Source organism: Equus caballus, chromosome 1 (genome assembly GCF_041296265.1).
Source record: "Equus caballus isolate H_3958 breed thoroughbred chromosome 1, TB-T2T, whole genome shotgun sequence".
Taxonomy (NCBI): domain Eukaryota; kingdom Metazoa; phylum Chordata; class Mammalia; order Perissodactyla; family Equidae; genus Equus; species Equus caballus.
Window position 1 is genome coordinate 45,315,137 of NC_091684.1, and position 14,682 is coordinate 45,329,818.

Below are 14,682 nucleotides of genomic sequence, written 5' to 3' on the forward strand. Positions count from 1 at the left end.
TGCACTGTCCTTGGGGCTCTCTTCCTATTAAACCAGCAGAGGGAGTATTGATTAAAATAACACACAAAATAAAATGTAGGCTGTGTTTTATTAGTTCTGTTGCTGACATCAATGGCTTAATGCAAATGCATATCAGAGTCAGGATCATAAAGTAATCATTGTGTAAAATAGTTGCAAACAAAACTGTTTTTAAACCTTCCTTAAAGAGTATAATATGAAAAGCTAGAAATGAGATTTAATTAAAGCCTTACATTGATAGGGAATTTTTCTGAAGATAAAACTCTATTATTATAAGGACAAAAACATTAGCATTGATATAATCGACTTTTTTTGTTATCTCTAAACTCAGAGATTTCTTTATAGAGCAAAAGCTGAAGAAGCAAGAAGTTCAAGGTTTGTACAGAAGAAACCTGCTAAAATATGTTAATGAGATCTAGTAATTTACACAGTTATTCTTCTATAAAAACACACCACCACTGCCTGAGTTGTATGATTTAAATTTATTTGAACAAAATTATAATTTTTATTCAAAACACATTTGTTATAATTTCTACTTGGGGTCTAGAATTTTCTCTAAGGAGCCCAAAACTCTTTTTATTACATGCTTCAATTAAAAGACATGGTCACCAAAAACATTTTTCTGAGATTATTGTACTAAAATATTCTATTTTTTGAGAAACTTTGAAGGGAAATACAGGTCACGGGTGCTTAAAATAGATTTTTTAGCCTATCACCTTATAATATTCCAGAGTCCAAGTTGTTTCTGAAGATATCTTCAGTAGACTAGATACCTATAGAATATTAAGCATCTCAAAAAGAATTTTTTATTTACATTTATCACGTTATTGTTCCAAAGTAATCCCAGTTTAAATTAACATCTCTTAGACTTTCATAATCAGGTAAAATATCTGTTTTCATTCTTGTCTCTTACTCTACTACTTTATTACTAAAATTTGCCAGTAAAATTAATCAAATTCTAATTGCTTTACTTTTCTTTTCAAAATATACACATATTTTTTACGACGAAGTCTCTAAAGGTAAGATGTTTAAAGTCGTTTAAAATGGATGACAAAATGTTGCTTATAAACTTATGGGTATTAATCATATGGCTAGATGTAAAAGAAAGAATAGTGGAAAGAAAGATATCGGGAAGTTACAAAATTGAACGTGCATTGCAGAGTCCCACTTCTCATACTGTGGGAACAAAGGGATTGTCATTCTGAAGTAGACTTATTATCCTCCCAGACAGTGATCTGGCTCCAAGAGCAGCCCCAAGATGTACACTTGCCCTAATATTAAATATTAATATTAGTGCCTGTTATTTATCAAGTTATTTAAACATTTCATAAGTCTGCTCCCTTTTCCTGCCAGCACATTCTCTATGCATAAGTCCCATAACATTTACCCTCTATTATATTAGTAATAACTCTAGCTAAGTGATGTCAAGCACAGGATTTGTAACCACACATTCGTGGGTTAGAATTCTGATGCTGCCACTGTGTTTTGGGCAAATTACTTCTTTCAACTTCACTATTTTCATCTGATAAACGAGAACAATAACATCCAAGGTTAGCATAAGGATTAAATAAGATCAAACATATATACGTGTGTATGTGTGTATATATACACCTAAAAAAACATATTTACCAGTTATTATTGATAATTGTTCAAAATAAGGCTTCTTAGTCTAGTCTATAGAATGGAGTAAAGAAGCTTGCACTTGCCTTATTCATGTCCCTTGTAATATTTTAGACATATAATTGCATCATTTGACTTTTCTAGACTAAATACCTATAGGCGTGTACCCCTTCCCTCTCCCCAGAGTGGGGTGTGGTAGTATGAGGGTTTGGACATGTTGGATCAGAATCTTTTGGTGTAGGGCACAAGAATCTATGTTTTTCCATAGATATTCAAGGTTTTACTTACACACGGTAGATTTTGAAAACCACTGCCCCAGGAGCTCGCGGCGAATGTAACATGTAGACTCACCTGCTTCTTTAGTTAGTAGCCAGGAGATTCCTGTACAAACTGACCTCAAGCTGTCCTCAGTAATCCCCTAGGCAGGCGAGTCTCTCACTGATTAACATTTTTTTGACCTAGAACACAGCGTACTCCAAATTCAAAACTTCCTTTCAAAAAGTGAGGCCCTTCCTGCCTTCGATAGTCTTTAGAGCTTCAGCTCCCTGTTCTGGAATACGTTATAAAATCTTTCCTGGAAGATGAGTCTCTTTCTGCTCATGAGAGTATAGTTTACACTAAACTTTTACTTTATGTATTTCCTTATTCTTCTCGCTTTGACCATTTTCCCACTTGAGGACTAAACTGTTTACATCCACAATGCTACAGTAGGAACTAACTCAGGTGAAGCTTGTGTATCTCACACAGAGAAGAAAACTTTAAAATTCCAAGAAAAAAAAAAAAAGAACCTTATTCCCCAAGGCAGAAGACAGTGAACAAATGTGGTCCAATACCACCGTCTCCTTCACCCGTCCTTGCTCCTTTCCACAGTATTTCAAATGCTAGAATTGCTAATTATGGTTTTCCCCCTCCCTTGGACGTGGATCTTAGAGTTATTTGAGGAAGATCATACTTCAAGGTCTAGCATTTTTCATCTTCAACATCCTGACAATTCCCTGTAATGTATTTAAATAAGCACCGACCTTATTGAGGGCTATTGCCTTTTAAAATGCTATCTCCTTTTTATCCCTGATGTCAGCATGGTGTCAGAGTTAGCCTTCCTAAAACTGAATACCAATAGTATTAACAATAAAATGATAGCATTAATGCTATAATAAATAGCAGTAATTCAACGGCATCAGTTAAGCACATAATAAAACCAGACAGTCACTTGATAAATAATATTTTATTTGAACATTTTATATTTCCATTTTATAGCTAGTCTTAAAGGCATAAAACTGAGCATATATATAATACAAATTTTATTTTTGTAGTATAGCCAGTATGATGTAGATAAATCTCTATTTCTAAAAATGAAAATCACAAAGCTTTTCTCTTTCTTATTTGGTAATGAAGGTCAAAATAGAGCCTGAGAGCTGATTTTCTCAGATAATCTTATGATTTTAAAAGACTCTAAAAACCATCTAATTTAACTCTCTCATCTTACAAAAGAGGATTAGAAAATGAGATTAAGTGACTGAATCAACAATGTTACAAAGTTAATTAGCAACAGCACATAAACTAAAAGGCAAGGCTTCTGAATTCCAAGTTGGCCTACCCTTTCTCCCCACATCCTACAAGAACAAATTTGGGAAGTAAATTGGAGATTTTTTAGTCATCTGTGGTGTGTGTTTCTGTGCGTGAGTATAAAACATCCTCGGTTTGTAATGAAGGATTTTCTCTTTCAGGAAGTCATAAATTATTTCATGTCTTGGACTCAGGCTATGATATCACAATTAATTTTAATTATTTAAACCATGAATGAAAATTCATCCATAGCATTTTTGTCCTATAAGAACAAAATAAAATATGAATAAGGAAGAAGTTGTGAAGATAGACTTAAGGGACTTTAATTTTGGAAATGATATAACTACAGAAAGGTAAAAAGTCAAATTTTTTGGATGTGGCAATAGTACTCAGTAGTCATGAGATGACCTAGCTGACATTTACAGAATTGTACAATCTGTATTGTAATTTTCTATTAAATGTGTCAACATACGCTACAAGGTGTCTATTTGTAACTCTACATTTCTACCTTGTAGTTCTAAGATGAAGGTTATAGGTATTTGTATTGCTTTCACTAGTAGTCTGGAAAACAGAGAAATTACTTTCTTTTTTCTCTTGTCTCCCACCAATATTGTGCTAGAAAAGCTATATTTACAATGTTCACAGGTTCTCTTTTACTATTTTGGAAGTATATACAAGAGTCTACAGGAGCTGAGATTTTAGATTTAAAACCAACATAGGAAGTCAGAGAAACTTCTCAGGGGAAGTTAGAGAGAGAGAGTTTGAAAATGCAAGATGTACTTAGGTATAAAAACTATAGACATTACAGACAAAGGGAAACACTTGTGCAAATTCAACAATAAACAAGAAAACTGTAACTTTTGTACCACTAAAGAGAAGGGTATAAATACAGCAATGGTAGGAGTTCAGACTAGAGAGGTGAGCAAGGACCAGATCATTCAGGGGCTCGTGTGCTATACTTGTTGATTTAAAAACTTCATCTTGACAACAATGGGGACTGGTTAAGCAGGATATCATTAAGCTGGTTAACCACATGCTCAGGTGTGCCAAGTAATATGTAGTTCTCACAACACACCAGGCTTTGTCATTTCTCTGTTTCTTTGCTTGGATAGCCCATTATCATTCCCGCCCAAGTTAACCTGCACTTGTCATTATCTACTATTGCATCTCCAGATTTACCTGTGCCTCCATATGGGGCCATGAGGGCAGAGATCTCAGCTTGTCTTAAATTTTCAGTTCTTCCCCAAGAGGCTAGGAATTGTGGAAACTCAATATTTTTTGTTAAAGTGATTACCTCCATCAATTTTTACTAATGTTAAATATATTACGTGAAGGCATTTTAAAGAATATCTATTCACAATGGAAAAATAATTTCATTTGAGAATGGACGATTTAATCTGTGTTAGAAACAGCTTTGGATTCCACCAAAACAACTGGGATCAAAAAAGTATGCCATGCCATGCATTCATAATTTTATTGTAATTTTATTAAAAGATATTTGGGGGCAGGGACTGCCTTTTATTCTCTGTATCTCCATAAAAGCTAATAGTAGTACTATATTCATATTAAGATTAAATAAATATTTACTTAATTTAATTCAATTAAATAAGCATAAGGAGACCTAGATACACCAATAAATAAATACTATTTAAAAATACCTTATTACTTTTTTAGGCTTTTTGTTTTTATCTGTACTCTTGTGCTTATCAAAGACTAAAACATAACCCAAAGCAAAAATACTATAGACTATTGCGCCTCTTACGCTCTGAAACTTTAGCTAGTTTATTCAATTCGAATAACAAATACATAAATAGTTAATTCATATCACCCTTATTTTGAGAGTCAATGTTATTTACATTTGTGGATTAAAGGCCAATCTAAAAGAATAAGATAGAAAATTGCCATTTTTAATGTCACTATTTAATTAGGTTTATATGTCACTGTTGCTGGTTGGGTCAATTTGCAAAATATAGTGTAATCTACACTTTTATGGTCATAATTTTGAAATAACAAAGGAATACTGAAAGCAAAGCCTCACAACTCTTTAGTTCATTCATCAAGTCAATTTGAAGGATTAATTTTCTTCCAGAAAATAGCAAATTTCTTTATCCTACAGGGAATATGACATTCATCCCAGCAGGTAGAATGGAGGTACATGGATTTAATTCTCTGCAGGTCCCACCTGATGTTTGACCAAACATTATAAGGTGATCTTTTAGTGCCCAAATCATTGCCTATAAAGACAGCAATGAGGCTAGGTCAACCATATGCCTAGTGTCACTGAAAAGACCTGTACATTTGGATTCTGAAGATGGCACTTTGTTTCCTGGAATAGAATACAATTTTACTCAAGTAAAAATCTATTATTGTACCGATTATTGCAGGCAACAGCTTATCTAGGCAAATTAATGACCTGACTTGCAAAGAGGAACAGAGTAAGAAGTGGATTATAAAATCTCATTCATTAAACCATAAAGAGGTTAAATCACATCAATCATAATATATAAGCAACTATAGATTAGATCAGATCTATTGAGCATGGAAATACCCTAAATAAAAAAAGTAACACAATAAATTGTTGACTATTAAAGAGCTTTAATAAAAGATAAAATGATTAAAAACAAAAGGTGCCTTTATTCTTATAATTAGCATCATTAGTATTGCTATTAATCAATTATAGTATTTTTTTCTCCAGAACAATAACTACAAAAGGTTATGGTTATGGTACAGAGCAGAGGATAAAGTTTTAGAATCCAACTGTCCTGTGTTCAAGTTATGGTTCTACCACTTTTTATTGGGTGGGTAGGTGTGTAGGCAAGATGAGAGTTAGCCAAGTCAATTACCCTCTTTTGGACTCAGATTTCCAGTCTGCAAAAATAAATACAGTTATGCAAAAATCACAATGTTGTTAAGACCAGAAATTATGTATATAAAGTAGCTTACATTGTGTCTGGCCCTTGGGCATGATCAATAAATAGCATCAATCATCTTTAACTTCTCTTTAGAATAACCCAGAAAGGATGAAGCTATTATTGAAAATCCATTCAAACTTTGACTCAAATATTTTTATACAGTAACTATTCAATATATAAAAGTATTCTATGTGTTACTTCACAAGAAACAGCCCTTAACTGCCTTCTCACACTCAGTTATATACATCCATTTACTTTTTGGATGTATGAACTATAGCCACATACAACTAAATGCGTCCAAAGTGGAACTCATCTCCTTTACCCAAACCATGTGTGCAATCTTGACATCATCGACACACAGTTAACTCAGACAAAGGGAAGACCTGGGAGATTCTTTTACTTTTTCTTTTCTTTCTTTTTTTTTGAGGAAGATCAGCCCTGAGCTAACATCTGCCACCAATCCTCCTCCTTTTGCTGAGGAAGATTGGCCCTGAGCTAACATCTATGCCCATCTTCCTCTACTTTATTTGAGAGATGCCTGCCACAGCATGGCTTGACAAGCTCTGCATAGGTCCATGCCTGGGATCTGAACTGGCGAACCCCAGGCCACTGAAGTGGAGCACGTGAACTTAACCACTGTGCCACCAGGCCAGCCCCTCTTTTGCTTTTTTTTTTGACAATTCCTTTTCTCTATTCTTCCTAAAGTGCCCAGTTCAAGCCATCAACAACATTTTCCCTGGACTCTTCCACTGGTGATGTTCTGCTTGATTTCTCTACAATTTTGTCTGTCTCACATCTGTCTTCCACAGAACATCAGGGTGATTTTCAAGAAATGCCAATCATCTCACATGACTTTCTTTAAAGAACTTTAAAGTCCTTCCACGAATTTCATCCATTGACTGGAGAAGCCCACGCTTCTTAACAAAACAAACTAAATTTTCCATGATGTGGCCCTTAACTCTCCCGGCCTCCTTGAACCACAGTTTACACACTAGTCACACACTGACTGGCTCGTAATTATCCATAAACTCCAAGCGATTTCAGACCTCTCAGTCTGTACAAATAATGTGACGTACTTTTTTCATCTGGTCAACTTCTCATTCTCCTAAACTCACCTGTTTAGGAGGCCATCTAAGTACTCGCTCATTATGACAAGTGCTCTCATCAATGTCTCAGAAACTCGAGAATTTACCTCAAGCCTAAATTAACCATGCTCAATTGAATTTACTTATGTATAGTCTTACTTTCCAATCTTTCCTGTAATTTTTTTCTTCGGCCTAGAATTGACAGTACTATGTTTGTCTCCGTATTTCCAGAATATAGTAAATAGAGTTACATAATAAATAAGTGGTTTGTTGGACTGAACAGAAAATTTACTTTCACAGACACCAATTTTTGACTTATTAGTGACAAAGTTAGACAGAATTGGTGTATGAGGGAAGGCAGAACAATTTCAAATCTGCCTCCTCATTTTGGGGTCTCCTTAAAGATACTGAGTTTTTCATCACACTATCTTGTATTCCAATTCATTTATTTAAAAAACAAAAAAGATGCTTGTTAAGAACCTAGAAAAATGAACGAAAAAAGATGTTTGTTAAGAACCTAGGCCGTTCCAGAAATTGTTCCAGCTTCTGGAGACATGAAACAACCAAAGTACAATGAATCTTGCCCTTGTGAGCTAAAACTGTTGTGGGGAGGAGGCAAGGCAAACGATAAACTTCATACCCTAAATGAAAATACGTAAGAGCGTAGTCCTTAGTGATAAGTGCAGTGGATAAAAATAATGCCAGGAAAGGGGGATGAAATTACTGAGAGGCTGTTACAATTGTAAACAGTTCGTCAGAGCAGCCTTCCAAAGAAGGTGATGATTGGGCAATGACTAGAAGGAAATGAGGCCATGGAGAAATCTGAGGAAGGAGCCATCCAGCCTGAGAGACGAAAGTCAAGTTTAAAGGTTTGAAGATAATTGCAAGCCTCGGGGCAGATAGGAGACTGACTAGTGTGACGACTGGAGTGGACTAAGAGAAGCAGAGTTAAGCAGGAGATGACATTAATATGAAGAGGTGACTCAAGGGAGTGTCCTGAGGCTGGTGGCAGCTGGCAAACTGTGCTGGGCTCCGCTGGCCTTTTTAATGATTCTGCCTTTTACTTGGAGTCAGATGTGAAACCACAGGAGATCTTGAGCAAAAAGAAAGAGTTGTTTTCTATGTTATTAGAATCACTCAGGCTACTGTAGGGAGAAGAGACTGAAGGGGGGCATGGGCAGAAGTCTAATTAGAAGAGGAACGCTCTGGACTAGAGAGAACAACAGCTTGGACTGGGATGTTACTAACAAGAGTGATTGCAATTGTTGGTTTTCTAAATATGTTTTTGGGGTAGAGCTTAGAGGAGTTGCTCAAGATTATATTTGGAGTTTGAGATAAGGGAGACATTGCGGCTGGCTCCAAGGGTGTTTGGCCAGAGCAACTGCAAGAGTAGAGACACCTTAAACCACATGTTGGATATTGAAGCCACCAAGAATTTTCACAAAAGTACTATTGAAGTGAATGCCAGACAGGCAGGAACTAAATTTTTCCAGAGTGACCTGAAGGTCTGTAAACGACCATGAGAGAAGAGGTGAGAGAGAAGAGATGATGGGGAGGGACGTGTCAGTAGATGACAGTAACAAAGATGGGTAGTGGATAGTACACTGTTACGATATAAGATTCAAAGGGGGAATATTAAGGAGAAGGAGGAAGAATAGTCTAGAAACATCACTGAGGAAACAGGAGTCCACCTACCACATCTCCGTGATTAATGATAAGAAAGGTGTGGAGAAAAAAATCCCCCCTGTGGGTGTGCAGCAGGGGAGACACAGCCTTTTCTCTGCTCTGGGGGAGGCTAAAAGGAAATTTTAAAAACTGGTTTTGTTATAGTTCTCCTGTGAAATTGCTTGACCCTGGTATAGTTTTGGGTAGTAGCTCTTTGAGAACTTTCTCTATTTCCTCTGTAAAATCGATCTCTTAAGATTTCTTAACCTTTGGGATCAATTTTGGTAAATTATATCTTCTTGAAAAATTATCCATTTCACTGTTTTCAATTTTTGCATATGTTAAATAAAAGTTGTTTCTTGTGATCCTTTTAATTTCTTCTGTATTATTTCCCTGTTAGAATTTATTATGTAAAGTTGCCCTTTCTCCCTTTTTGATTAGGTTAGCTGGTGGTTTATCCATTTAATTATGTTTTTATGATTCTTTTCAGAGAACCAAATTTGGATTTATTTATTGTTTTTAGAGATGTTTATAACTCAATAATACTTGCTGTTACACTTGTTAATTCTTTTTGTGTTTCTCTGTATTTTTTTGTATCTTATAAGGTATAACAATGATGTAAAATTTTCACAAAAATTTCTCAGAAAGAAAAGCACACAGTACTTCCACTAAACAAAATAACAAACAATCAGGCAGTTTATTTCAAGATTAAAACATCATGGCTTAGTGGGATTCATATCAAGAATGCAAAATATATTTATTTAGGAACTATATTAAGATTAATTATCATACCATTAGCATAAGAAGAAAAGTCATTACTATCTTCATAGATGATGGATATTTATTTGACCTGAATAAACCATCATTTTTATTTTTAAAAGTCAGTCAAACAAGAATAGATAGATATTTTTTAAACATAATAAGTTTTGTTTAAAAAACCATAAACCAATATAATGGGAAAACATGAGAGGCATTTCCACTTGAATTAAAAACAAGCAACCATTTTCATTGGACGGACTAGCAAATAAAATTAAAAGAAGGAAAGAAAATGGAAATAAGGATATAACATTATCACTATTTGTAAAATAGTTTCCTGGATAATATAGGAGAATCAACTGAAAACTACAAAAACATAAGAGAATTAAATAAGAACCTCGGTTAAAATTAATATAAAGAGATTAATACTTTTCATATGTGGAAACATCAACTAGATAGAAGAATAAGGAAAAAGGATTCTATTTATAATAATAATAAAAGGATATAGAAATAGACCAACAAAGAAATGTATAGGACTTGTATATAGAAGATACTTAAAAAATAGAAGCTACTAAAGGATGCAAAAAAAGCATGGACAAATGAAGAGACAGAAAGTTATTTGACAGAAAAATTCAACATCCAAAATATGCAGTTTAACCCTAAGTAACTAATTTATAAATTTAATGTGTTCCTAATAAAAATATAACTAAACAAATCTGAACTAGTTTATATAAATAAAAGAAAAAATTAATAGAAGGAGTAACTAGGAAATTTTTTAGGGCAAAACAGCATTGAGGTGTTAGCATTACTACATTATAAAGCACAGTTGAAAACCTTAACAATTAAAATTGTGTAACAATAGCTCATGAAAAGATACAAGAACTAATGGACTAGAGGAGAAAGTCTAGAATCGAACGTTCAAATTCCTAAGAAAATGTGTGATATAATAAATGTAACATCTCACATCACTGAGAAAAAGATGAACTATCCAACATATTATGTGGGGAAAATAGCATAGTTGTCTGAAAAAAATACTGCTGCATGGATAACCTCTTACTGTACAGTAGGATAAATCTCAAATGCGACAAAGATATAATATGAATATAATATAATGAATATAATATAATATGAATATAATGAAATGAAATATACAATATGAATCCACAAAATCACTAGTAGAAAACATAGAATAATTTTAATCTAGGTTTAACACATCAATAGAGAGATGGACAAAGAGTATGAACACACAATTTACAGAAAAAGTAAGAGAATTGGCTCTTAAATGTAGGAAATATACTGAAACACTCATTAGCAAATGGATAAAAAATAGATGCTATTTTTTTACCTATCATATTGGCAAAAATCCAAATGCCTGACATGACACACAGCTAGGGAGATTGTGTAGAATTAGCCATTCTCAGACTTGGCAGTTGGAATTGAAAATTGTTAAAAGCCCCATAGAATACAACTTGACAGTTATCTCTAAAACTTACAATTGCATATACCATTTGGTCTCAGTTTGAGAATTTACTCTTTTGATATACTTGCACACATTCAAATTGATGCATTTTCAATGTTATTTATTTCTTAATTGGCAGTAAAAGAGAAACTGAAGTTTTTATTTTCCCCCAAAGATCGGCACCTGGGCTAACAACTGTTGCCAATCTTTTTTTTTTCCCCTGCTTTATCTCCACAAACCCCCCCTCCTCACTGCCCCCCCGTGCGCCGTACACAGTTGTATATCTTAGTTGCAGGTCCTTCTAGTTGCGGGATGTGGGATGCCACCTCAACATAGCCTGATGAGCGGTGCCATGTCCGCGCCCAGGATCCAAACCCTGGACCGCTGCAGTGGAGCCCGTGAACTTAACCACTTGGCGACGGAGCCCCCCCGAAACTGAAGTTTAAAAGTCCATGAATAGTGGATTTCTTAAGCAGTATTACATACATATGAAGAATATTATATAGTTGTGAAAAAGGTTTTGAGGGAATTATCCAGTATTCATACGCAAAAATATCCCCAGGATACGTTTTGAGGGGGAAAAAAAACTCCAGCAAGATGCAGGAATGTATTAATATGCATTCACCTTTACTTGAAACGCATACTGAAAATAAGCAAGAAATTAATAAAAGGGATATCTCAGGTGGGGGACCAGAAAAACGCAGTTGTAATAGTAGGAAGTCTTGCTTTTTATTCTCTCTCTCTCTACCTGTCTCCTGTCTATATATTTGAATATGTAAATACATAGATATGTGTGTATATATATAGAATATATAGATATATTCTATAGATAAATGATAAATTCTATAATAAATTCTACAGATTATATATATATATTTGTATACCGGTATATATATGTTTATATATGTATATACTTTTATCTAGAGACAGAATATATATACCTATTTAAATAATTACCCAGACACTGAGAGGTGGCTTCAAAACCCTGAGATCTTACCTGTTTCTGCCACGTCTGACCCTCACTATCAGCAACCTTGCTTTTAAGTAATAAATTGGATACATGCCTCTGATATTCCTCAGTCTTAGAACAGAGACCTGCATCTTTCACATTTGTGAAATCCTAATTATTTTGTGGCTTAATCTTGTCTTTATTGTCCTTTTCCCACAATTTAAACAAACAAGAATATGCAGTTCCTGAGAATCCTGTCTCTCGGATTTTCTGATCTAATTTACACGTTTATAGAATAAAAGAATGCTTGCTGCGCTTCTTAAATTTAATCATGGGGTTAAAGGGAGGGACGAAAAGACGCGTTGGTTCTGGTATCAATTACCTTCTCTCTGCAGGAGGAGCGTTATCCGCTGCTTGGACCGTGAGGGCGTAAGTCCGCCCCACTATCAGTTCCACCCCCGGAGCGATGGTGATGAGCCCTGTTGTTTTATTGATGATGAAGTCTCCCTGCGCCCCGACCAGGATTTCGTATGTGATCTCCCCGTTTGACCCTTCGTCTGCGTCGACTGCAGTGAGCTGGAATTGAAAATCACAACATCAGTCCTCTGGGGACTCAACTTCCCACCATTGCGTCATTTCTCCCCCAACAAAAGGAGCTTACTTTCAAAGACAAAAAATAAGTAAAGAAAGTTCTCTTGGCATTTATCCTCATGTTTTCTTGGACTGAGGCTACTGTGTTCCGTTGTGATACTGACGCAATCACATCAAGAAGGATTGTTTTTCTATTTCTTGTGAGAGTGATAAAAAAAAAATGGAGGGATCTTGAAGACGATCTTTATTTAATTTAATAAAGAAAAAAAGAGGAAAGCCCTAACAGCAAACCTAATATTCCTATAGGAAACTTAATTTTATTCTCTATGTTACCTGCTGTTCTTGATATATAAACACATCTTACTAGAGGCTGAGGCCTGAAAAAATGAAATAGGTGTTTTCCGTTCTTACGCGCCCATCTTTTCTTTCGCTCTCATTCTTTTCATTCATAATATTTTCCTTCCTGTCTCCCAGAGACGCTCTTGTCCTCGAGTCCTCTTTATTTAAACTTGGCTTCAGGAAAGGTTCTTATAATCTTGTTTGCTCTGATTTATAAAGGACTGATAAGGCCTACATTATTACCTTTTCAAAATCAAACAAATGCATCTACAATTGTAGAATATCTAATGAAAAAATTAGAATATTGAGCCCAAGAAATATTTTTTAAGGAAAGGGAATCAACTCAGAGTCCCTGGAATAATACCACACAAGCATCTATAAGGCTAATTTGCACAAATTTATAATCATTTTGGAGCACCTGGTACCCAAGAGTTAAAGACTATATCTGGTTTATTATGTGTGAAAAGAGAATGACCATTATTAATTTCATAAAGTAAAATTAAGGTAATAATGATTTAATAAATACGTTAAATAAGGCTCCTTGACTTTCTGATATATATAAATTCACTTAAGTGGGAAAAAACAAACAAAAAATAGATTTTATTGGGAAATTCTATAATATCCATTTTATAAACATTTACAGAATTTTCTGTTTCCGTCATCCCAGAAATGACAGATGGAGAAAAGAAAGGTGACCTCAGTTTACACGAAAAAGGAAAACAATTAAAAGTTTCTTTTTGAATAAAGAAAACTACATGATTATAATAAATGAAACTGTAGGGAAATATTTCTCCTTTATTGACATTTTCTTATGTATTTCTGATCCCTGAGTTTCACTCCTACAAAGTAATAGTTCTTTATTATTCACAGCCTCCTTTGGGTGGCTACTGGACATTCTGGTGTACCTTCTTAGATAAAACGTGAGTGTGCACATTTACCTTGAAACTCGAATTCAATTTCAGGAATGCCATGTTAATTAATGGCCCATGCAAAGGCTCATGTTTACCATCCTGATGAAATATAAACAAAGTACTTTACACATCCCATCATGCTTAAGGGGATACACTGTTCATATTCTAGTCCTATTTTTATTATCCACTGCATTTAGAGTGATAATATGTGTAGAAATAGCATCAACAAAAATAATTGAGAGGAAAAAAGGAAACTTGAGAAAGTGACATTAATTCAGCTAAGCCTGAGATTGGGTATTTGGGGTGGACAGATGTGGCTGCCAGAAGGGAAAGCATTTCATAAAATGACTCTGGGACTTACATGAGAATGACAGACATAGTCCTAAAGGCAAAGGAGAAGGAAACTATTTGCAGAAACAGTCAAAATGAATGATGTATTTTTATGGAGAACTATCCAAACAGACAAACTCATTTTCTTTTGTGTGTGGATAAAATTAGAAAATGAGAGGATAGGGATAGCCGAGGAGATATCAATTTTGATTTTAGTAAATCATTTAACACAATGTCTCACGAAATCTTAATTAAAACTTAGCTCAAATTGGATTCAATATTAACATTCTTCTTGGGACTTAAATTGGCTAAAGGAATTTAATGATGAATGGCAATGCATCAAGTTAAGAAGTGTTGGGGAGCGTGCTTCAGGGATGCAGGTATTATGGCTGGTCTTATTTAACATTTTCATAAATGATGTTGGAAGGGAGGATAAGCCAGAGGATAATTAAATTGAAGACAGCACCCATCTGGGAGGTGC

The 14,682-nt window shown here is 34.7% G+C and overlaps 1 protein-coding gene across 3 annotated transcripts in view; it reads right to left on the reverse strand.

The window, feature by feature from the left end:
• Positions 1-14,682, reverse strand: part of PCDH15 (protocadherin related 15) — a 952,630-nt gene that overhangs the window by 262,904 nt on the left and 675,044 nt on the right. For all 3 annotated transcript variants that reach the window (XM_070262649.1, XM_070262641.1, XM_070262642.1), the window contains one exon: positions 12,413-12,606. In XM_070262649.1, the coding sequence (XP_070118750.1) occupies positions 12,413-12,606 (194 nt within the window). The remainder of the gene's footprint in view (positions 1-12,412; positions 12,607-14,682) is intronic.